We start from the raw sequence: 22,206 nt of genomic DNA, 5'->3' as shown, positions 1-22,206 counted from the left end.
TGTATGGAAATGGTAGTGCAATGTCGAGGGGGAAGAGGTCGACCGAAGAAGATATGGATGGAGTGTGTGAATGACGATATGAGAGAGAGAGGAGTGAGTGTTGAGATGACGGCTGATAGAAGAGAATGGAAGAGAAAAATTAGCTGTGCCGACCCCACCTAGTGGGATAAAGTAGAGAAAAAAAAAGTCTTTTTTCAGGTTTAAATGTGTAATAACGGTGGTTTGTTAACTGCTTAATATCTGTGAAAGTGCACAAATGTGGGAAAATGAAACAAAGCCGCTGGAGGCAACTTCTCGGGATCCTCCAACTGAAAAAATCTTAGTAAATGACCACCATTTTACTAAGATTATATTTCATTCCATATCATCTCATTTCATTTAATTTCATCCCAGTTGATTAACGTCTCAAATTAATCATTTTCATTTCATTTCACTCCGTATTATCATTTTTCATAAAAATAAGAATATAAATTAAAATAAGTCATGACTTAAAGGTGTTAGTTACCAGGTCATAAAATCAATTAAAAAAAATCACCGTGGCAATTTTCTTCTTCCACCTCTAGCTGTCATTTTCGACGTATGTCAAGATATCCATAGACAACACAAAAATCAGTAAAATCTGCGGTCACAAAACTTCGTCCTTCCTTTTCTCTTGTGTTCTAACTTCAAGGTGTAGTAGTAAGTGGTATTTATCCAAGACAAATTCTGAGCTTCCACGTACTCGCAATTTAATAAAACACTCGGTTACAGAAACGCTTTTACAGAATCCTAGATAAACAATACAATAATCATGTCTGAGGCTCAGGCGAACGAGAATACTTGCGTAGTTTGTTTCAAGAACGTTTTGTACTACTCAATTGGCGAGTGTGACCATCCCGTATGCTTCGAGTGCTCTACTCGGATGCGGGTGCTCTGTCTTCAGAATGAGTGTCCTATATGTCGTAAAGATCTATTGAGGGTAAGACCCTAGTTCAATTTAAAAAAACCAACAAAAATGTCCTGAGTGAAGACGCATGTTTCTCTATTCTATATAATGTTACACACATTTTACTATATTGATTTGGAACTCGAAAGCTATTTTATATCTGTAATGCAACAGTGTCATTGCATATACCGTCATTATTCTTCAATACAAGCAGTAAATATTTGGTTCAATTGAAGATTTTAAATTCCATTTTAAATATTTAATTTTACGCGACCATACTATTTAATGTATGTAGAGATTTACAATAAATGAAGATACTCTATGAAAAGCAAAATACTGTATTAGAATTGGTACATTAATTAAACAGAATAATGTGAGCGAGCAGCAAATATCCTTCAATCCAGGCTTAAAATGCAAAGATATGTTAGTCTAAATATTACTTAATCAATTAAAAAAGTTATTTTTGTACTACAGTAAATGTTCTGATTTCATGATATTTGTGACTGAAGTGTTTTTGCTTTTATACCCCTAAATAAAATGAAAATTAATAAATTTAATAATTTTAGATATTAACTGCATATATATCAGCTCTTCTTTGCTGTGTATTTAAATTGGTTTATAATGTTATCTTTTATTTAGAATTTTAAGCAAACACAAACCTGATAGTTATACTATGTATACAATATAATGGAGGATACAATATACTTGATTTTCAGGTTGTATTTACTGATTCTATTCATCCCTACAAAGAGCTTGGGAACAGGGAATACCCTGATAGACTGTTTGAAAGACAATACAAAATTGTATTCTGTTCTGAAGACATAAAAAATGCATATGAAAACTTGTTGGAGAATCGGTGTAAAATCTGTGATAAGATACCACCGTTCCGCAACTTTAGTTTGCTGAATGATCACATGAGAAGGGTTCATGAAAGGTTTTTTTGTGACCTTTGTGTTAATCATTTGAAGGTGAGATATAAACAATGAATACTTAATTACTAATTGTTATTTGGTTATGCAGTATATTAGCAAGATAATGCAATATATTTTCTGCACAGACTTTTATTTGGATGCTTCTAAATTTGTCCAGAAATGTATAATTTATGACGAAAAACAGACTAATATGTTGATATGCAATGCCTTTACAGATTTTTACCAATGAAAGAAGGTGTTATACACGACAAGAACTGGCACATCATCGACGTAAAGGTGACCTTGATGATACCTCACACAGGTAACTAAAGATATTAAATTTTATTACTCTATTGTTATAAAATATTTTTTATGTCATTTTATTGGTGGAACCAACAATATTTGTTGATTGTTGCATGATTTCCACAGCTTTTTTGTCTTAGAGTATAATATTAATTGTATGACAATTTTATAGTTAAATCCAAAGAAACTTATTATACTCATTCATAAATTCTAGTTAATTCAATAACATTTTTTCTATACGTGTTAGCCATGTGAATTGATTTATAGAGTGCAATAAACCTAATCCCAAATGACAATATTGATGTAAGGGCATGTTGTAAGTTTGTATGGGTAGGTACCATCACTCTACATATTGTCTGCCTTGAAGAGGTAATGCGTTCCAGTTTGGTGGTGGAGCAGCCATTGTATTATAAAACTGAGACTTACAACTTATGTTTCAAGGTGGGTTGCGGCATTAACGGCTCGAAGCAAAAAAAAATGCTAGGCCTTGTTCTACATATATAATTAACAATAAATGATTAGTACAATAAACATACTGAATAGGGAAAAATGTTATATGCGTTCATAAATATTTTACGATCGTAATAACAGCATGCAATACTTTTGTATAAACAGTTAATCTCATTGACAGATAATAAAATCAGAAGTGCAATTTCATTTCATTAATTTCAAAGGATATCCGGTCCATCCTTTAGATATTTTTAATAATTACAAAGACTCATTTCCCATAGTGATCTTTCACAGGGGCCATCCACTTTGTGAATTCTGTGAGAAACGATTCATGGATCCTGATGAGTTGTACCGTCACTTGCGCAAGGAGCACTTGTACTGTCATTTGTGTGATGCCGATGGAAAGAATTTCTATTATGCTTCACACTCCGCACTTGCTCAACATTTTCGCAAGGATCACTACTTATGTGAAGAGGGCGAGTGTGCTGGACAACATTTAACTGCAGTGTTTAGGAGTGAAATTGATCTCAAAGGTATATTTCTAACTTAAAATAAATTGTAATTAATTCAATGAAACTGGTAGAAAATGAAGTTTTCAGATCATGTTTTAAAATAGATGTCCAATCTTGTATAACACATCTATAAAATGACAGATTTTCAAATTGAAAAGAAATGTGAAAAGTACTAAGATAATTGTGCATCTGGTATTTTATTGATCTAAACATGTACTAGAAGCAGCAGTTTCTGTTTCTATGACTTAGTCCTTGAATACTGGTCATAGAAAACCGTAAGACATACCTTCAAGACTAGAAATAATTACGAACATGGCAGCTATATTTTTTATGGTTTTCTTTCGTGCAACCTAAACTTGTTAGACCAGTACTTGAGTTTTGTGTTAATATTGCTAAAACAAAAGCAAATTTTAGTGCTGAACTTCATCATTGGTCTTCCCATTTCACATAAAGTGGGTAATAAGAGAAAAACTTCTAAAAAGCATTGACCATTCGTGTTTAACACAGCGAAATATAACTATTTATCTTGAGGTAGTTTGTTATTATGATACGTTTTATTCTTATTATGTATGATAGCTATTTTAGCGAAAGCTTTACTCTAAAAACATATTACAGCCCATATAGCAACCACCCATGGGCGTGGTATGCCCAGAGGGGCTGCGAGACAAGCCCGAACACTCGAATTGCAGTTCAATATCACACCACATCCTGTCGTCACTCAGAGAACACCCCGGTGAGACTTCATTTAGCCATTAATATTTTAACTATCATTTCACGTTGAACCATAAGTAAAATTATATGTAAGTTGTGTCTTCATGTTCTTGAAAAAAAAACCTATTTGTGTAATACAATTTAATTTGTGTTGGTAGGGACCGTGGGGCACCGGAGACTCCGGCTCCGCCCAGCCCTCCGCCGGTGAGCGTGGCGAGACTGGACACCCACAGCGACCAAGATTTCCCGCGCCTCAGCGCCGCGCCGCCCGCCCAAAACCTCGTGCTAGGCGCCCCGCTCAGGAACTTTACCGGTCGGTCGCCACGGTTCCCTGCCTTATATGTAGTTGATCTGCTATTTTCGGCGAAGTTAATAGTCATTCAGAAGATAAGTCAACGCGGCCTCAGCCCTATAGAGCTACCACTACTATTTTGCCCCTCCTCCTCCTCGCGTCGCTTTCCTCGTTACTGAGGGTCGAGACTCCCCCGCTGCATCAGTTTCTTTCGTACGATTTCCCTCCTTTTGCTGCGATCCTTAGCTTCATGAAAGGCATTGTGGAAGTTGATGTTCAGAGAAGATCGTATTTGGTCCGACCATCTCGTGGGACTGCGTCCTCTGGGACGTTTGCCATCCACCTTTCCTGTCACCTAGTCACCATCAGCTGTTCTAGATTGTGACCCTCTTTACGAGCAATATGTCCGAAGAATTCCAGCACCCTACGAAAGCATATAGTGGAGTCTAGTTTTGATATTAAATGGTTTTGCCACTACCTCCCGTTTACAAGTCCGCTCCCAATTTTACAATTTAGGGACCACCATAGAATGGCAAGGAGGGATGACATTCAGCCATTACTGATGGAATAAAAGTAAGGGAATAATTTGAAAAGTCATATTTCGTCTGCCATAAATCCGTTCCTCTTCTTCGATGTTTGTTTTGGTTAGAGATTAAACATTGAGAGAAGAGGGTATGGGTAATGACCGAAAAATATAAAACTAGGAACTTTTTCCGCGCTGCCCACAAGTCCAATTATTATCTCTATCTACCTATCTTCTGTCTATATATATAAAAATTAATTGCTGTTCGTTAGTCTCGCTAAAACTCGAGAACGGCTGGACCGATTTGGCTAATTTTGGTCTTGAATTATTTGTGGAAGTCCAGAGAAGGTTTAAAAGGTAATAAAAGGTAATATGAAAATGCTCGGAATTAAATAAAAATAACAATTTTGTTTTTCCTTTGATGTGTCCCCCGTCGGACAGGGATTCCTTTTGTTTGTTTTAAGTTTATTTTATACAAAAGTTTAGGTCTTTTATTTATCGATTGAGGCACTACGAAGTCTGCCGGGTCAGCTAGTTGTAAATCTAAAGAATTTATAAATTCTTTAAAATACACAATAAACAGAAGCTTGCGAATTATATTTAAACAATTATATAAGACCTGAATAAATGATGTGTAGGTGGAGATAGATTGACGCGCAATGACAAGAACTTCCCGGCGCTGGACGGAGCGGGCCCCTCCCGCGCCGCGCCGCGCCCCGCCGCGCCCGCCACCGTCGCCGCCACCATCCTCAGGAATTGTAAACAACATTATTTACTATTTATCACTCTATGATTTAAAAGTATAATTGGCACATCGATTAAAATTATCAGACACTAACACCAGATGCCGATATGCCGATGATTTTATTGTAAAAAAGCGTGGGGTGCTTTTCAGGATATTATCAAAATAACCCTTCTACTCATATCTGTTCATAAAATATTTATAACTACTGCTACCATGCACCCCACGCTTTTTTTTACAATAAAATCGTTTTTTCTTACACTATTTTTAATTCACATTTATTAAAAAAAAATTCTATATAGTTGTATTTCTAGAAACGTATTTTTTTAGATTTTCTAAACTATTATTTATTAAATTGCTCTTTTTCAGCTAAGCCTAGCGTTTCGATTCAACTACACAGCCAACCCGCAAGCGCTAGTAATTTTAGATTGACCCAGACCAGCGGAAACCGCATCTCAATACCACCACAGCAGAAGAAGCCTACTCTCGACGATGACGATTTCCCTTCCCTCAGTATGGGGAGAGACGACCATCCCAACATCGGAGCTAGTAGTGTGCAACCTCCGAAGGTAAAACATATCATTCGCTTCACTTCTGTGAAGAAATTAAAGTTTAAATATTGTTGACTGTAAATTGAAAATGTATTATTCCAGGTCACCATGATCAATAGTCAAGAAATGCAAGCGTTAAAAAATAACCAAACCCAGTCGCAACCAAAGAAGTCCCAGCGGAGTACGGAGGCGTTCCCTGCGCTGTCCGCCACCGCCCACTCCCCCGCCGCACCCCCGCAGTGGATCACCGTCTCCAAAGGAAAGGACAAGCCACGCGCCCGCGCCGAACCCGCGCCCCCGCCCCGGGAACAACCCGCCTTCAACCAGGTCGCAGACTTCCCCACTCTACCGCTCAACAAATCGAAATCGAAACCTAAGAACGTCATCGTTATTCCTCAAGCGACCCCCCGCCCTCAACCGCAGCATCAACAGCAGCCGGCGGAGGCTAAACTGACCAAAAAGGAGAAAAAGAAGCAAAACATCAAAAAAGAAAATATTGCTGAGATACCACTCGTGAACGGCCTCGATAAGAAGTACGCGAAAGATCCCTCCTTTACCGAGGTGAACTCGAACGTCGAACGCAGCGTGGAACGTGATAAAAAAATAAAAACAATCGAGACCACTTCGAGTGTCACCGTCAATTCAGATCGGAATACCGGAAATGGAGATTTTGCCCTAGCTCCCACAGAGTATCCTCCTCTAAATCCCAAAGGCAATAAGGAAACCAAAGACTATCCTCTGCTGCAAACACGGGCCGAAAACGTTGCATTCAATAGAAGGGTGACGAATGGCAGCGTCCCTCCCGGGTTCAAACCGCGTCCGGCGTGCGACGGCATGACGTTCACTAACTCAGCGGGGCAGACCTTCTCGGCGCCCGTTCACAAATATATTCCGCCCCCGGAATTCGAGTCGCGTAATCGAGTTTTAGTAAAAAAATTCGCTGTCGCGCTGGGCGGGGCGGAGGCCGTGGAAAGCTTCAAAGTGGCATCGCGGGCATTCCGCGATAGTATCATCAGCGCCGATGAGTTTTATGAACACTGTCGGTCCGCTCTCGGGTCCCAGCTCGAGTCCGTGTTCCCGGAGCTCGTGGCTCTGCTACCGGACATCGGCAAGCAACAGGAGTTAGTGGTCGGTAAAAATGTGAGTGAACTTGAAGTGTGTGCGACGTGTGGCCAGCTGCTGTCGCCCGGGGACCGCATCGCGCACGACACGGCGCACTGGCCGCCCCTCGCGCCGCGCTAAATGTGTTTCTACTAATTGTGATACTGACTCTAATTAGTTTCCAGTCTCAAATCCAAATAGTGCTGTGCTTAATAATGTAAATAGACAATTACAATTGAACAATAAATATCAGCTAGTATAATTTTCTTGTATTGCTTGAATAAGTATGTTGACAATTTTATAAATACCACTGCATTTTTTTTTATTATGATTTTCATGTAGATGACTTAGAAGATTCCTGGACTGATGTGTAAATGTAACACAAAGCCATGAAGGATATCAAAATAAAATACAAATAAAATTGTCACTGCAAATTGTACTTTTGTGCAAGTCTTCAAACTGAGTGTCAAATGAATAATTTATCAAGTTTTTAAAGTATAAAGCGTTTCGTTGCGGTAGATACGGGACTGGCACTCAATGTACATGACAAAATATTCTTGCCGAAACTTTTCGAATAAAAAATAAATCAAACGACAGAATGACCACTGAGAAAATTATGTAAATAAAAATTCCCTTTAAAGGTGAATCTTGTAAATTAAAATCTCCGCGTTCGTATTTTCTCAATAGCGGTGTATATTAATATATTATGTTAAATAATTTTGTACAAGGATTACATAAAGACATGGCTATTTTGACATCCATTTTAATTGGAATAGCAGTATCGCAATTGTATGTAACTAAATATGTGATTTTATTGTCAATGTTACACAGTGTACTACTTATATTGTTTCAAATCTAATATTATATTTTTATACTTTCACAGAACAATTTAATTTATGTATAATATGTTTTTGTTGAACACAAAACTTTTGTTTTATTAATCTCATGCATGTAAATAAAGTTCATGGCAACGGAAAACAATACAAGTTTATCAGTTTGTTTGTTATCTCAGAAAGAAATCGAATAGTATACCAAGTCAATAGAAAAATAACTGTTCCAGACTTTAATAACTTAAGAGTAATTCGAAGCAATAATTGAAGGTGTTTGTAACGAACTGGTTTAGATATCTTATTAAGACACGAACCAGAGATACCAAGTATAATAAATTATTGTATTAAATAATTACTGGTTTCTGTTGGTGACAATAAAATGAGTATGAAAAATAAAATTACAAAAGTGTTTAATGACACGGGTGAAGTAGAAATATTTCCATTGTTTTTTTGGGAGTGGGTATAGTTTTATCTATTAAAAAATAACTGAAGATCTTCCGTATAGATGTTAAGTCATGTGGTTGAAGTGGTGTATTTTTTGATACATATCGCCTATTTGTCGCATTAGTATATCAAGAATACAATCTGATCGGATCGGATTTATCTGAATTTATCTTGAGGATATTAAGATATATATTTGACACGGATCGAAGCTGCTATACAATTTTATTACTATTAATACTGGATAAGATCTTTACAGTTTGTAGCAATACATTACATAACTTTCGGTTGAATAGTTTTTCTAATAATCTAATAACAATAATAATTTAATTTAATATGAAAGCTGTTGTGATATTTTTTTGGTGAGTATAATATATTTTTTGGTAGTTATTTATTATATTGACTGACTGAAATACTTATTCATTCAAGTAATGTTCACAAAAATGCAACTGCCACTTACTTGTATGTAGGTACGCTTCTAGTGATGTGCCTTTTTTATTGCACTTGTGGGCAGACGAGCTTACGGCCCCCTTGATGATGAGTGGCATACGGCCCCCTTGATGATGAGTGGCATACGGCCCCCTTGATGATGAGTTATTTTATTTTTATCTTTTTTTATTGCGTAGATGGGTGGACGAGCTCACAGCCCACCTGATGTTAAGTGGTTACTGGAGCCTATGGACATCTACAACGTAAATACGCCACCCACCTTGAGATATGTTCTAAGATCTCAGTATAGTTACAACGGCTGCCCCACCCTTCAAACCGAAACGCATTACTGCTTCACGGCAGAAATAGGCAGGGCGGTGGTACCTACCCGCACGGACTCACAAGAGGTCCTACCGCCAGTAAAATATAGCCAAATTGTAAATACATTGAATTAAGTGTATTTTCTTTTAGTCTCTGCTTAGCAATGAAATACAGCACTTGTATACCTAAGCAAAGGAGAACCTTTCCTGAAGATTTTATATTCGGCGTTTCAACAGCGTCTTATCAAATTGAAGGTGCATGGAATTTAGACGGTAACTGCTTTCCACATTTTTTTTATATTTAAAATTCGTGAGAGTTTCTTCGAAGCCCGCGATGTCGCGTGTTCCAAGTGTAAAAAGAAGCAGTGATATGATTGATGTCCATTCATAGATAAATATAATGGAAAGCGGTTTTATATATGTAAATAATATATACTGTGACCGACACGGTGGTGCGGGCGTTATCCCTAACTGTTGCGTCGAGGATCGTGGGTTCTATTCCCACATCGGGCAAACATTTGTGTCATGAACAGGTTTGTTTGCTCTTTGTGTGTTCATTATCAATAAAATGTAATTATTTCAGCATATATAAATATGTATATCAATTTCTGTTTCTCATAATTTATGGAATCTAATTTGAGACGGGTTGACCGTGTGTTCCCGGTTATTATTATTATTTTGGTATTAAACACTGTCTCGCCTGGGAAGACGGCAAGACACACTCCGGCGAGGTGGGCAACAATCGGCAGGAGCGTTAGGGACTATTGGGCGAGAAACCGGCGAACTATACGGGCATTGTCCAGCAACTGCTTTTTGCATCTGGGTCGCCGCCGACTTTTTGTTGACCTCTTGTGAGTCCGTACGGGTAGGTACCATCACCCTGCCTATTTCTGCCGCGAAACAGTAATGCGTTTCGGTTTGAAGGGTGGGGCAGCCGTTGTAACTACACTTGAGACCTTAGAACTTGTATCTCAAGGTGGGTGGCGCATTTACGTTGTGAATGTCTATGGGCTCCAGTAGCCACTTAACACCATGTGGGCTGTGAGCTTGTTCACTCATCACAGCAATAAAAAATAAAAAACTAATAATACGGTAGCCTCTGTTCGATGAGGCCATACTTAAGGGCGAGCTCTTTATGAAGGATTCTGGCTGATTGGTTATGTCTGTGCAAGTACTCAGTGTTAGTTATTACTATTATTTAAACTACAGGAAAAGGAGAAAACATTTGGGATTATCTCACCCACAATCATGTTGAAGCAATAGCAGATCTTAGTAATGGTGATATTGCTGCCGACTCATACCATAATTATTTAAGAGACGTGGAAATGTTGAGGGAATTGGGCGTTGATGCTTATCGTTTCTCATTATCATGGTCAAGGATACTCCCAACCGGCTTTGCCAACTATATCAATAAAGCGGCAATCGATTACTACAATAATTTGATAAATGAACTTCTCAAATATAACATTAAACCTGTTGTCACTTTGTATCATTGGGACTTACCACAGAAACTTCAAGAATTAGGAGGTTTCGAAAATCCATTGATCGCGGATTGGTTCGAAGATTATGCCCGTGTGGCCTTCCAATATTTCGGCGACAGAGTAAAATTTTGGATTACTATTAATGAGCCGAAAGAGATATGCCTGGACGGATATGGAAGTACGGCTAAAGCCCCTATGTTAAATGCATCAGGGATCGGAGAGTACATTTGCGCTAAGAATCTGATCATAGCACACGCCAAAGCCTATCATGCGTACAGTAATGACTTTAAAGCCACGCAGGGAGGAGTATGTGGCATAACGTTTAGTGTCAGTTCTGCTCAACCACTTACGAGCTCTGAAGAAGATGCAATTGCACTTGAAATACACAACCAGGGTGAAGTATGTAACTTTCTTAATCAAAGTTATTTTTGATTATTGATGGTTTTATCAAATTTTATGTTTATTTTAGTGGGCTATATATTCCGATCCGATTTATTCAAAGGAAGGTGGTTTTCCCAAGGAGTTTTCTGAACGAATTGCATTAAAGAGCTTGCAGCAAGGGTACCCTAGATCTCGTTTACCCGCGTACACCGAAGAACAAAAAGACTTTGTTCGCGGTTCAAGCGACTTCTTTGGTGTGAATCATTACAGCGGCTCTCTCGTGTCTGCAGTTACTTCTAACAATTTTGTGGTCCCGTCATTCAATGATGATGTAGGTGTCAGTTATTATACGCCTGAGGAATGGCCTCGATCAGTGTCTAGTTGGCTTACGGTAAGTTTTCAACAAAATTTCTGCATCACTTACATATCTTACAAATAATATTGAAACGAATGAATTTTGTTTTCTTTCTTTATTTTACTTTTCATACATACTTTCAACCCCTAACTCACCAACTTAGGTGTAAAATGTTGAAAAATTCCTATGTACTTAGTCTGGCCATAAATACTGTTATAATTAAAAATAAACAAAATATTACATTTGAGTTTGGAATCTGTCATTTTTATATGATTGCTCATTGAGTTTTCTCATTTTGGCGCCAATACTTTGTACAATATTTTGCGATATTAAAATGGAGTGGGATGATAAAGAGAACCGAATCGCTGTGAATGCTTTACACAAAGTAGGTATGAAGTCAAATGCAATTTTTAAAACTCTCCATACGCTTGGTATTAGTAAAATGTTTGTGTACCGGGCTATTCATAGGTGCAATGAGACCTCCTCTGTTTGTGACAGAAAAAGATCTGGCCGTCCACGTAGTGTTCGTACGAAAAAGGTGGTCAAAGCAGTAAGGGAAAGAATTCGAAGAAATCCTGTCCGAAAGCAAAAGATTTTATCTCGGGAGATGAAGATAGCACCTAGAACCATGTCACGTATTTTAAAAGATGACTTAGGACTTGCAGCCTATAAGAGACGTATTGGTTATTTCTTAATTGATAATTTAAAAGAGAATAGGGTGGTAAAATCGAAACAACTACTGAAGCGGTACGCAAAGGGAGGTCATAGAAAATTTTTGTTTTCGGATGAGAATTTTTTTACAATTGAGCAACATTTTAACAAACAAAATGACCGTATTTATGCTCAAAGCTCTAAGGAAGCTTCCCAATTAGTCGACAGAGTGCAACGTGGGCACTATCCGACTTCAGTGATGGTTTGGTAGGGTATTAGCTATGAAGGAGTGACTGAGCCATACTTTTGTGAAAAAGGTATCAAAACATCGGCACAAGTGCATTAAGGTACCATTCTTGAGAAGGTAGTGAAGCCCCTTAACAACACCATGTTCAATAATTAAGAATGGTCCTTCCAGCAAGACGGCGCCAGGTAATAAAGCTCGGTCTACGCAGTCTTGGTTGGAAACGAACGTTTCGGACTTCATCAGAGCTGAAGACTGGCCGTCGTCTAATTCCGATCTTAATCCGCTGGATTATGATTTATGGTCAGTTTTAGAGAGTACGGCTTGCTCTAAACGCCATGATAATTTGGAGTCCATAAAACAATCCGTACGATTGGCAGTGAAAATTTTTCCCATGGAAAGAGTGCGTGCTTCTATTGATAACTGGCCTCAACGTTTAAAGGACTGTATTGCAGCCAATGGAGACCACTTCGAACTAGTTTTTTATACTTTAAATTGTTTTATATTTATGTATTTAACTAACACACTGTAAAAGTAATAAATGTTATTTGCAATAGAATTTTTTTAATTTTTTATTGTAACGTATTTATGGCCAGACTAAGTAAACACATTGATATCTAACAGGAGTAGATGTTTGAATGTTTGTGCTTCTTTCTTTCGGAATGGCTTGACCTTCGGAGTAAAATTTGGAATATACCCATAGAGTAAAATATACCTACATAAAGAACGGTTACAATAAAAATGTCAATTATATCTAATATTTTCAGCAAATGCCGAATAGCTTGAATATAACTCTTACGCGTTTGAGAGACAGATATGACAATCCTGAAATTTATATTACTGAGAACGGATGGTCGACGTATCAAGGACTAAATGACGACACTAGAGTCAATTATATGAGAGCCGCTTGGGAGAGTGCGTTGGATGCGCTTGATGCCGGAATTAATTTGAAGGGCTACATGGCCTGGAGCCTAATGGACAATTTTGAATGGAGGGAAGGATATAGGTACGAAAAATGTGCGCAAACCGGGAAAATAATATAATATATTGTCTATAGGCGTTATATTAAACGTGTGTCACAAAAAAAAACTTAGTTGATAATCATAAACTGTTCAATTAAACCCTGGACATCAGTATTTTTTAATTATCAAAACCAGAAATATAACATTACCTATCTTCCACTCATATTCAAGACGATCTGGATATTCAAGACGAAGTACAAATCGGATCTGTTTTTTTTATTTCTTAGATGGGTAGACGAGCTCACGGCCCACCTGATGTTAAGTGGTTACCGGAGCTCGTAGACATCTACAACGTAAATGCCGCCACCCGCCTTGAGATATGAGTTCTAAGGTCTCAGTATCGTTACAACAGCTGCCTCACCCTTCAAATCGAAACGCATTACTGCTTCACGACAGAAATAGGCAGGGTGGTGGTACCCACCCGTGCGGACTCAAAGTTGTACAATTATAATTTTGCGGGTTTCATTTTTATTACACGATGTTATTCCTTCACCGTGGAAGTCAATCGTGAACATTTGTTAAGTACGTATTTCATTAGAAAAATTGGTACCCGCCAGCGGGATTCGAACACAGGTGCATCGCTAGATACGAATGCACCCGACGTCTTATCCTTTAGGCCACGACGATTTGTATCTTGAAAGATATTCTACAAAAATGGCAATTACTTAACACTAACAAGTATGCCGTGGCACACACATTTTAAGTTAAATTAATTTGTCTTATTAAGATGTTAAATTTTGATACATTCAATACCTGTTACTTATTTTAAATTAGCGCTTAATTGTTTTATCATTATAAAAATCTGTGGAATATCTGTACGCTATTTAAGGGCTTCGTCAAACAGAACGTTTACTTAGCGCTGCGTTTTAACGTCGCGCTCTTTTCATGTCGCACAAATTGACTAGATGAGCCCAACGCTCTTTGACGCAACGTAACGCCAAATCATAGTGCCTTTCGATAGCAGTGTGAAAATTTGAAAGTATTAAGATGTCGAGTGATTCAGATGTAACATTGTATAAACATGGGTATTTCCTAACTAATTTTATCAATTTTTCGGGCATTATCCAGTATTTTAATACACATTCACTCGGACGCTAAAATAAAATTTGTAAAAAATTACAACGCCTGACGTCAAAGCGTCCTAACGCCGCGACAGAGCGTTGCGTACTTATAGCGCTGGGGCTCTGTTTGACGGTATGTTACCATAGTAGTACAACACATCTCGGAGTCATAGCGCGCCGTCAGTTTAGAGCTCTGACGCGCGCTAATTACGCGTTCTGTTTGACGAAGGCTTTAAATGTGCTAAAATAAAATACGTTTTTCTGTACAAATCTATTCGGTAGTTTCAACATCGGTTATTAATATGTACAATGAATGTTTCAGTGAAAGGTTCGGTTTGTATGAAGTGGATTTCGAAGATCCGGCCCGCACTCGTACTCCAAGAAAATCCGCTTTTGTCTATAAACAACTGATTAGTACAAGAGAAGTTGATCACGACTATGATCCTGACTATCAGTCTATTATGACCATCAACGACTCGTGAAATCAAAATTTTATTCGTAATTATTTGTTTAATACGTACGTACGGTTTAAAATAAATAAATAAAAACTAACAAAATACGCTTTTATAGAAAATCCAACTAAAAAATATAAAATAAATTTTAATTAATTTGAATTAAAAATAGTGTAAGAAAAAAGAATTACTTGAATTTTCTATAAAAGCGTATTTTGTTAGTTTTTTAAAACTATTATTTATTTTTCATTGAAATTCAATTTTTTTCAATTTTTTTTTTAAATATTGTATTGTAATCGGTCCTTAATAAGTATACCAAATTTCGAGTTAATCCGACGTTTCAGTCAGGGGGTCAAAATCATGTTCAAAGATTCAGTAACAACATACATACGTCTGAAGCTAATAAAAGCGTATTAAAAATAAAAACAAATATTAATATTGGATTCCATTTATGTTGAAGTAGATATGAAAATGTACATAATCCATTGAATCTCTATTTATCGCTTTTTCCCCAACCCAAAAATCCTTTAACGAGTCCAGTGAGTCCTGCACCTTGCTTCTTGCCATCTGTAGCGCCCGTTTTATCGTCCAAATTCGGGAACTCAACGAAATTGCAGGCCAAATCAAAGAACAGTGGCTTACAAGGAATCGCTTCCATTGGGGGAGGCATTCTATAAATGTTCGGGTTCTTCGTAAGCACCTGGGAATCTTCTCTGTAATCGTCCAAGCGCTCCACCAGAGGCTTCTTGTCTTTGTAAGATTTGCCGCTCGAAGCGTATTTACTCTCATCGTCTTCTTCATCATCCTCGAGCACAGAATCCGCGTGTACTTCGAATTTGCAGCTTTCTATGTCCTTCTTCAAGACTTGCAACTTGTCTTTTAGTTGTTGATTGTCTAGTTTACTTTTGAGCGATTCAACGGTGTACGTGTTGCATCTTTCGAGCATCGCCAAGGCCTCCCTGAAGCGCCTCAATCCGGTGAGAACTTGAGCGATGTAATAGCAACGGAACGCGCGATACGCCTTCATCTGCGTATCGATTTCCTTTTGATAAACTGCGTCGTTCTCAAAGCCCGGCAACTGTTGCAGTTCATTGTAATTCTGCAGAATGATCTCGTAGAGCCTGGTCAAGTCTTGAGGCCGGACTTTCTTTCCGTCGATCTGGATGTTGTTTTTGCGCGCTTCTTCAGCTTGTTCGACGAGCAAATTGTTTCGCTCAATAGTGCGTACAAGTCGCACGTACATCAAATACGAGAGCAGGTAGCCGACGCTGGAGGCCTGGATCTCGGGTGCGGATTTCAGTTTCGGATCGGTTTTTATCTCGTCCTTGATTGCGGAAATTGCATCCTTGCAGTCCATCAGAATGTTCTCGAGAATGTCGATCTTGGCTTGAGCCGTCTCCGCCTTGGACACGGATTTGTCCAGATCCTGTAGAGCAATAAGGAAAAGTCGAACCTTTTCCGGTTTGACAGTGACGCGACGGCCCCGCCACTCCACTTCGTGCATAATGCCAGAACGCGATTCTCTACAACAACAAAAAAAAATAGTTGAATTATTATTTTCATTATATCAAAGTCTTTAAGAACGCATAGGAAATCTACTAACTTAGCCTGTGCCATCAGCGCATCGAGGTTGTGCATGAGTCCTTGACCGCGCATGGCCATAAGGTCTCCGGCGGCAGACTCGTCACCGATGTTGTAAGCACAATAACGAAGACTCGGCTTCAGCTCCTCTAGCTAAAACAAAACATTAAAATTTAATATAGTGGGTGGCGGCGAATTTACGTTGTGGATATCTGTTGGCTCTGTTAAAAATTGTCTAAAAAACTATAATTATTATTGTGCTGAATAAATAAATCCATCCAGTAGTTTTTATGCCACTCAGAATTTTTTTCAAATCTAATTTGAAGGGCGTGTTATAGTGTACAGGAACCACCTTGGAGAGTAATTAACTCCAAAGCCTCCTCAAAATCAGAAACGAATTTCCTTGTATCTTTTTCTAGCACATTCTTCGAACAAGTTTTGAATGCAGTTGTTACGACATAAACAGCGACGTCGTGGCAATAAAAAAGTTTGCAGCTTCTCACTAAATCAGATAATGTGTGAACGTATTATAGATCGATAAGAAAAAAAATCATTTTAGTTTATTTATTTTATTGCTTAGATGGGTGGACGAGCTCACAGCCCACCTGGTGTTAAGTGGTTACCGGAGCCCGTAGACATCTACAACGTAAATGCCGCCACATGAGCTGTCGTCGTGGCCTAAAGGATAAGACGTCCGGTGCATTCGTATCGAGCGATGCACCGGTGTTCGAATCTCGCTGGCGGGTACCAATTTTTCTAATGAAATACGTACTCAACAAATTTAATGTTCACGATTGACTTCCACGGTGAAGGAATAACATCGTGCAGTAAAAATCAAACCCGCAAAATTATAATTTGCGTAATTACTGGTGGTAGGACCTCTTGTGAGTCCGTACGGGTAGGTACCACCGCCCCGCCTATTTCTGCCGTGAAGCAGTAATGCGTTTCGGTTTGAAGGGTGGGGCAGCCGTTGTGACTATACTGAGACCTTAGAACTATATCTTCTAACTATATCTATAACCGTTGGGGTAGACGTGTTCTGGAGTGGAGACCGCGAACCGGCAAACGTAGTGTAGGACGCCCTTCTGCTAGATGGAGCGAAGACCTGCGCAAGGCAGCTGGCAGTAACTGGCTGCGTAGAACCGAAGATCGGGTTCAGTGGCGAGCTTTGGGGGACGCCTATGTCCAGCAGTGGACTGCCGCAGGCTGATGATGATGAATTTCTCCGAGAAATCTATAAGGCTAAATTCAAAACATATTTGTTTAGTTAATAAATACCTTCTGATCGTAAACAATCCGTTCGTCCGCCGGCAAGGCTGTACAGAGTTGTTCGAGTACGATCCTGGCCCGCTGCAATGAGTCCGCTGCCTCGCGCCATTGCTGCAACTCTAGCAGCAACACGCCCCGCAGCCAAGAAGCGTACGCGCCCGCCTCTAGCACCGTACGCGCTTCGCACCTGCCGCTTTCCTGTTTTTAGTATTATTAGATCATTAGTATCCGTCATATGTAAATTAACAATATATATCGACGCTTGAAAGGCAAACATGACTAAGCGACAATGCGTGAACTTTACAGTAGACTAATTTAAAGTTGAAATACCTACCTGAAAAAAATTCTATTTTAACGAATCTAGCTGTAGGAAAGCTGAAATTATTTTAATAGAACTTGAAATATATTTTTTTTGCGCATCGAATACGGTTATTGCCTATCATTTATGTACAAAGCAGTTATTGTCACTTAGTCGCGTTTGCCTTTCAAGCGTCGATATATAAAAATGAATTGCTGTTCGTCAGTCTCGTTAAAACTCGAGAACGGCTGATGCGATTTGGATAATTTTGGTCTTGAATTATTTGTGGAAGTCCAGAGAAGGTTTAAAAAGTAGATAAATATGAAAATGCTCGGAATTAAATAAAAATAACAATTTTGTTTTCCCTTTGATGTGTCCCCTGTCGAACGGATTCCTTTTGTTTATTTTAAGTTTATTTTATACAAAAGTTTAGGTCTTTTATTTATCGATTGAGGTACTACGAAGTCTGCCGGGTCAGCTAGTTAACAATATAGTTCTTTGACACATTGCCTGCCATAGATAATACACATAGTTATAGATAAGCAACTCAAGCACTCAACAAAGATGTTTACGGGCGTCAGCCACTAGATGGCATCGCTTCGATTAGTTTCTCATTGTTCCTGTAGATGGCAGTAACATATTACCTATCCTATATTTTATTATTAATGAAGGATTTTGTAAATTTTCAGAAACCATAAATTGATAAAATTTAATCAATTTGTCTTAGATAACACTTAAAGACTTCTATAATATGATGTATATTTTTTTTATTTTCTGTTTAGTTACACAAAAATAAAATGCCTTAACTTTAACCACATAAGTTTAGGGGCATCCGCTACAAGATGTCGCTAGTTCCTATACAAAAAAAAATTATTTGTTTTATAGTATCACAGTTTCAGGGCCCTGGCCCTACGTAGCGCATTATTTATTTATTTACTTTATTTATGGTTAGCATAGAAGTATATATCAATCAATAATAATCTCAATAATAATTTTCATCTGTGCTTGAACTGATAAAACCTGTATCTCAATCAGAATTGCTCCTCGTGCAAAAGAATACACCAGCTTTACTTCAGATACACAAAAATACAAAATTACAAGATAAAAATTAAACTGAAGTAATTACATATATTGATTTCTGTTAATAAGCTCCTGAATTGACTAACTTTGCCTTCTTTTGTTTGTTAATGTATGTTTTAGTCTTTTAGGTGTCTTAGAAATAGATTATTTCTCAGTATCATCTGATTCGTCTTCCCCAGAGTCTACCAGATATTCCCGCGTCTTAGTAAGAAGATCTAAGAGGGAAATTGACATAATCACTTCAGTGCGCCACGTGAGCATCGGTGATCTACATAGGAGTCAACATGTTAAAGTTAAATTTTGCCAACGTTTTAGGCACATCGCTTTAGCTTTAAGACTTTGTATATCAAGATTTTAATTTGTAACTTATTATTATTTACCTCACAAAGCTGCAAAAGCATCTGCCCATGTGCACATGCTTTCTTCAGTCGAGACACAAGATGAAACTTTTTTCTTGGTTCGGTATTAGCTTCCTGACGCAGTTGCATGGCATGAGCCCATGCCCTCTCGGCTTGCAGCAGCGGTATGTACAGCAATCTATTCTCCGCATTGTTGGCCGTAAGGTGGGTAGTTGTTACATCACGACGACGGTAATGGCGTCTGTCTCCCTGCATTAAAAGTTTTTTAAGTGAAACTTCTTTAGAATCGTTGTGATTTCAAACTCGATGAAACGAAAAAATAAGTCCATAGAAACACAAACATATAAATGTATAGGATTCAGCCGGCGAGAGAATGAGATAGAACACATTAGACGTTCTCAGTGTAGCGTTTTTTTTACTACAGCGCCATCTATGAGATTTTTAATACTAACGTTTTTTTTTTTAATGAAATAGGTTGACAAAATATCAAATAACCAGTAACATTTATTTCCAAACTGTAAGTATGCCAGAGTTGTCTTCAATAATTCATAACCGTTTGCAAGAAAATCTAGAAATTATTGCTATTATGCTAACATGACCATTGTATTGGATGATTTGCATTTTTATTTTTACATTGTTATACAATACTCGATCAATCAACAATTGGAATCGAGCTGTTTAAGTTTTCTTTTGCTGCTGAGTTGGGTGGAAAATCTGATGGCCCACTTGGTGTTAAGTGATTATCAGAGCCCATAGACATCAAGAAACTTAATGCCGCCACCCAACTTGAGACTTGAATTCTGTTTCAGTTTTCAAAACAATGACTGTCCCACCCTTCAAATCGAAACCATCAGTAATTATATTATTTTTGGATGTTTGATTTTCACTACCCCGATATTCTTTCACTACGGACGACATTTATGAAAATTTGGAAGTCGTCGTGGCCTAAGTTGAGCGATGCACCGGCGTTCGAATCTTTTTTTAATGAAATACATACTTAAGAAATGTTCACGATTGACTTCCACAGTGAAGGAAAAACATAGTGTAATAAAAATCAAACCCGCAAAATTATAATTTGCGCAATTACCTCTTGTGTGTCCACATGGGTAGATAGACGGGTAGACTGCCGTGAAGCAGTAATGCGTTTCGGTTTGAAGTGTGGGGCAGCCGTTGTAGCTATACTGAGACCTTAGGACTCATATCTCAAGGTGGTGGTGGCATTTACGTTGTAGATATCTATAGGCTCCAGTAACCACTTAACACCAGTTGGGCTGTGAGCTCGTCCATTCATCCACGCAATAAAAAAAAACATGTTTTACCTACGTATTTTACTAGAAATAAAAAGAAAAAAAAAAGAAAAAGAAAATTCAAAAGACCAGAGGTAGATTTGATATTCGAGCACCAGCACCAGCACATTGCTCAATATAAATGTAATGGGCACCACCACAAAAATTTCAAAACTTTTACATAATAGTCTATTTTCACTTATTTGTTACCTGTGGTATTTTGAGTACTTTTCGCAGTCTTCTTATGCGGCGCGAACAATAGCCACGATATCTCTGATAATCAGCATGACGGAGACCATGCTGCTGCTGACTGTCTCTTGTTATCCGAAATACTGATTAAGAGTTGAGTTAATTTTTGTACTTATGTTATAACTTTTCATTTTATAGCAAAACAAAATGAAGTAAACGAGTGACAGTTTGATTATAATAAAAGATTTTTAAAAAATACCTTGGACCAAATGCAAGAGCAGGCATTTTATAGCAAATAATGTTTAATATTATCTGATAATGAGGTTTTTAATGATCATACTGTATCCATTTAATATTACTTATTAAACTTTTACCACATGAAAACTTTTAAAGCTATTAAAACCTTACACACCATAAACTGTCAATTTATGAAACACTTTTAAGGCCCTCTGTGACATATCCTTACAATTGTTTAAAATATTTGTTTAAGTTAAAGCTTATTAAAGCTCCAATTTTTTAGAAACTGTTACTGAGTGATGGCCTACAGAGAGTATACAATTTTCACTGAAGGTTCCAAGCTGTACTCAAATACTAATTTAGGAACTGGTTTTATAAGCGACTGTTCAACTTTAAACTACCTAATGAGACAAAGTGCTCTTGGTGGAGAGAGAGCACATAGTTATACTAAGCTGTCTTACTTAGATTTTGGAAAAATCACTAAACCCGATTCGATCAAAACGAACGTAGTAAACACATCAATATTACGGTTGATCTACTTATATACAATATGGTTCTAATTGTGGAGCAAGGGTTGTGAGACTCTTTTAGTTAAAATGTTTTTGTAATAAAGCTTAAGTCAAACTTTACTTTATTTTGTATTTGCTTGGTTGCACTTAATTAATTGCGATTATAGATACATAAATTCTGCGAGTATAAGTTTTTATTGATAAAGGATACTTTCTAAGTTGAGGAGGATGGGTGCCTTCTCATTTTTCTTATCAGAATTTTCTACCGCTGTCACCTTTCCATTTTCAATATCACTCTCTTGAACCATATTAATGTGAACAACCAGTGTTTAAGTTATGTACTTAAAACAATTTTTTTTTATCATTGATTAGGTTGCACACACGACACGACTTATTTTTCTAAAATTTGACGTGATTGACATGAATGACGTGACTACTGTTAGTTTTTTTTTTTTTGAGTTTATGACCTTATGGCCAAACTACTGTTAGTAAGTAGTGATGTGCATAGATTATACACTTAATAGGTGATGTGTATTTCGATTACCGATCTATCGGGTTTAAAAACATAGATAATTTTGTTAACCATTGCTGGTTTATTTTGGTGTGCTGAGAAACTGCCTTCTACATAAACACAAAATCATAATGCTTTCAAATTTGAATTTTAAATCCTTTAAATCAATTTTGTTCATTACTGCAAGTTACTACTTTAT

At 37.7% G+C, this 22,206-nt stretch overlaps 3 protein-coding genes across 5 annotated transcripts; 2 read left to right on the top strand and 1 right to left on the bottom strand.

Moving 5' to 3' along the window:
- Positions 1–567: 567 nt before the first annotated feature.
- LOC114253188 (E3 ubiquitin-protein ligase ZNF598) lies at positions 568–8,287 on the top strand. 3 transcript variants are annotated; one of them, XM_089734384.1, is made up of 10 exons: positions 577–678; positions 751–958; positions 1,642–1,893; positions 2,073–2,158; positions 2,884–3,122; positions 3,717–3,834; positions 3,971–4,125; positions 5,266–5,385; positions 5,739–5,938; positions 6,023–8,287. In XM_089734384.1, the coding sequence occupies exons 2-10, from the start codon at positions 791–793 to the stop codon at positions 7,160–7,162; spliced, it is 2,478 nt and encodes an 825-aa protein (XP_089590510.1). In that variant the 5' UTR covers positions 577–678; positions 751–790; the 3' UTR covers positions 7,163–8,287. The 3 variants fall into 3 exon arrangements, with proteins under 3 accessions (XP_089590509.1, XP_089590510.1, XP_089590511.1); XM_089734385.1 differs by having other exon boundaries at positions 590–670; XM_089734383.1 differs by having other exon boundaries at positions 568–958.
- A 918-nt stretch (positions 8,288–9,205) lies between these two features.
- Positions 9,206–14,805, top strand: LOC114253189 (myrosinase 1). Its single transcript, XM_089734452.1, has 5 exons — positions 9,206–9,314; positions 10,251–10,921; positions 10,992–11,294; positions 12,921–13,159; positions 14,559–14,805. Exons 1-5 carry the CDS (start codon positions 9,206–9,208, stop codon positions 14,716–14,718), a joined length of 1,482 nt encoding a protein of 493 aa, XP_089590578.1. The 3' UTR covers positions 14,719–14,805.
- Positions 14,806–15,120: 315 nt separating this feature from the next.
- Srp68 (signal recognition particle 68) lies at positions 15,121–22,012 on the bottom strand. Its single transcript, XM_028188071.2, has 6 exons — positions 21,708–22,012; positions 20,772–20,893; positions 19,297–19,524; positions 17,548–17,736; positions 16,292–16,422; positions 15,121–16,211 (listed from the first exon to the last, which is right to left on the bottom strand). Exons 1-6 carry the CDS (start codon positions 21,802–21,804, stop codon positions 15,182–15,184), a joined length of 1,797 nt encoding a protein of 598 aa, XP_028043872.2. The 5' UTR covers positions 21,805–22,012; the 3' UTR covers positions 15,121–15,181.
- Between the last annotated feature and the right edge of the window lie 194 nt (positions 22,013–22,206).

The sequence above is a fragment of the Bombyx mandarina genome, chromosome 17, assembly GCF_030267445.1.
Source record: "Bombyx mandarina strain Sakado chromosome 17, ASM3026744v2".
Classification (NCBI taxonomy): domain Eukaryota; kingdom Metazoa; phylum Arthropoda; class Insecta; order Lepidoptera; family Bombycidae; genus Bombyx; species Bombyx mandarina.
Note: the sequence above shows the minus strand (reverse complement) of the source record. Positions and strands in the feature narration are given on the sequence as shown.

Coding starts and splice junctions, on each gene's coding strand:
- LOC114253188 (XM_089734383.1), top strand. CDS start 791: ATGTCTGAGGCTCAGGCGAACGAGAATACTTGCGTAGTTTGTTTCAAG. Junction 3,123..3,716: donor GAGTGAAATTGATCTCAAAG/GTATATTTCTAA, acceptor AACATATTACAG/CCCATATAGCAACCACCCAT. Junction 4,126..5,265: donor CCCGCTCAGGAACTTTACCG/GTCGGTCGCCAC, acceptor AATGATGTGTAG/GTGGAGATAGATTGACGCGC.
- LOC114253189 (XM_089734452.1), top strand. CDS start 9,206: ATGAAATACAGCACTTGTATACCTAAGCAAAGGAGAACCTTTCCTGAA. Junction 9,315..10,250: donor AGGTGCATGGAATTTAGACG/GTAACTGCTTTC, acceptor TTTAAACTACAG/GAAAAGGAGAAAACATTTGG. Junction 13,160..14,558: donor GAATGGAGGGAAGGATATAG/GTACGAAAAATG, acceptor TGAATGTTTCAG/TGAAAGGTTCGGTTTGTATG.
- Srp68 (XM_028188071.2), bottom strand. CDS start 21,804: ATGGTTCAAGAGAGTGATATTGAAAATGGAAAGGTGACAGCGGTAGAA. Junction 16,423..17,547: donor GGATTGTTTACGATCAGAAG/GTATTTATTAAC, acceptor GTTTTGTTTTAG/CTAGAGGAGCTGAAGCCGAG. Junction 16,212..16,291: donor GCGCTGATGGCACAGGCTAA/GTTAGTAGATTT, acceptor TTGTTGTTGTAG/AGAATCGCGTTCTGGCATTA.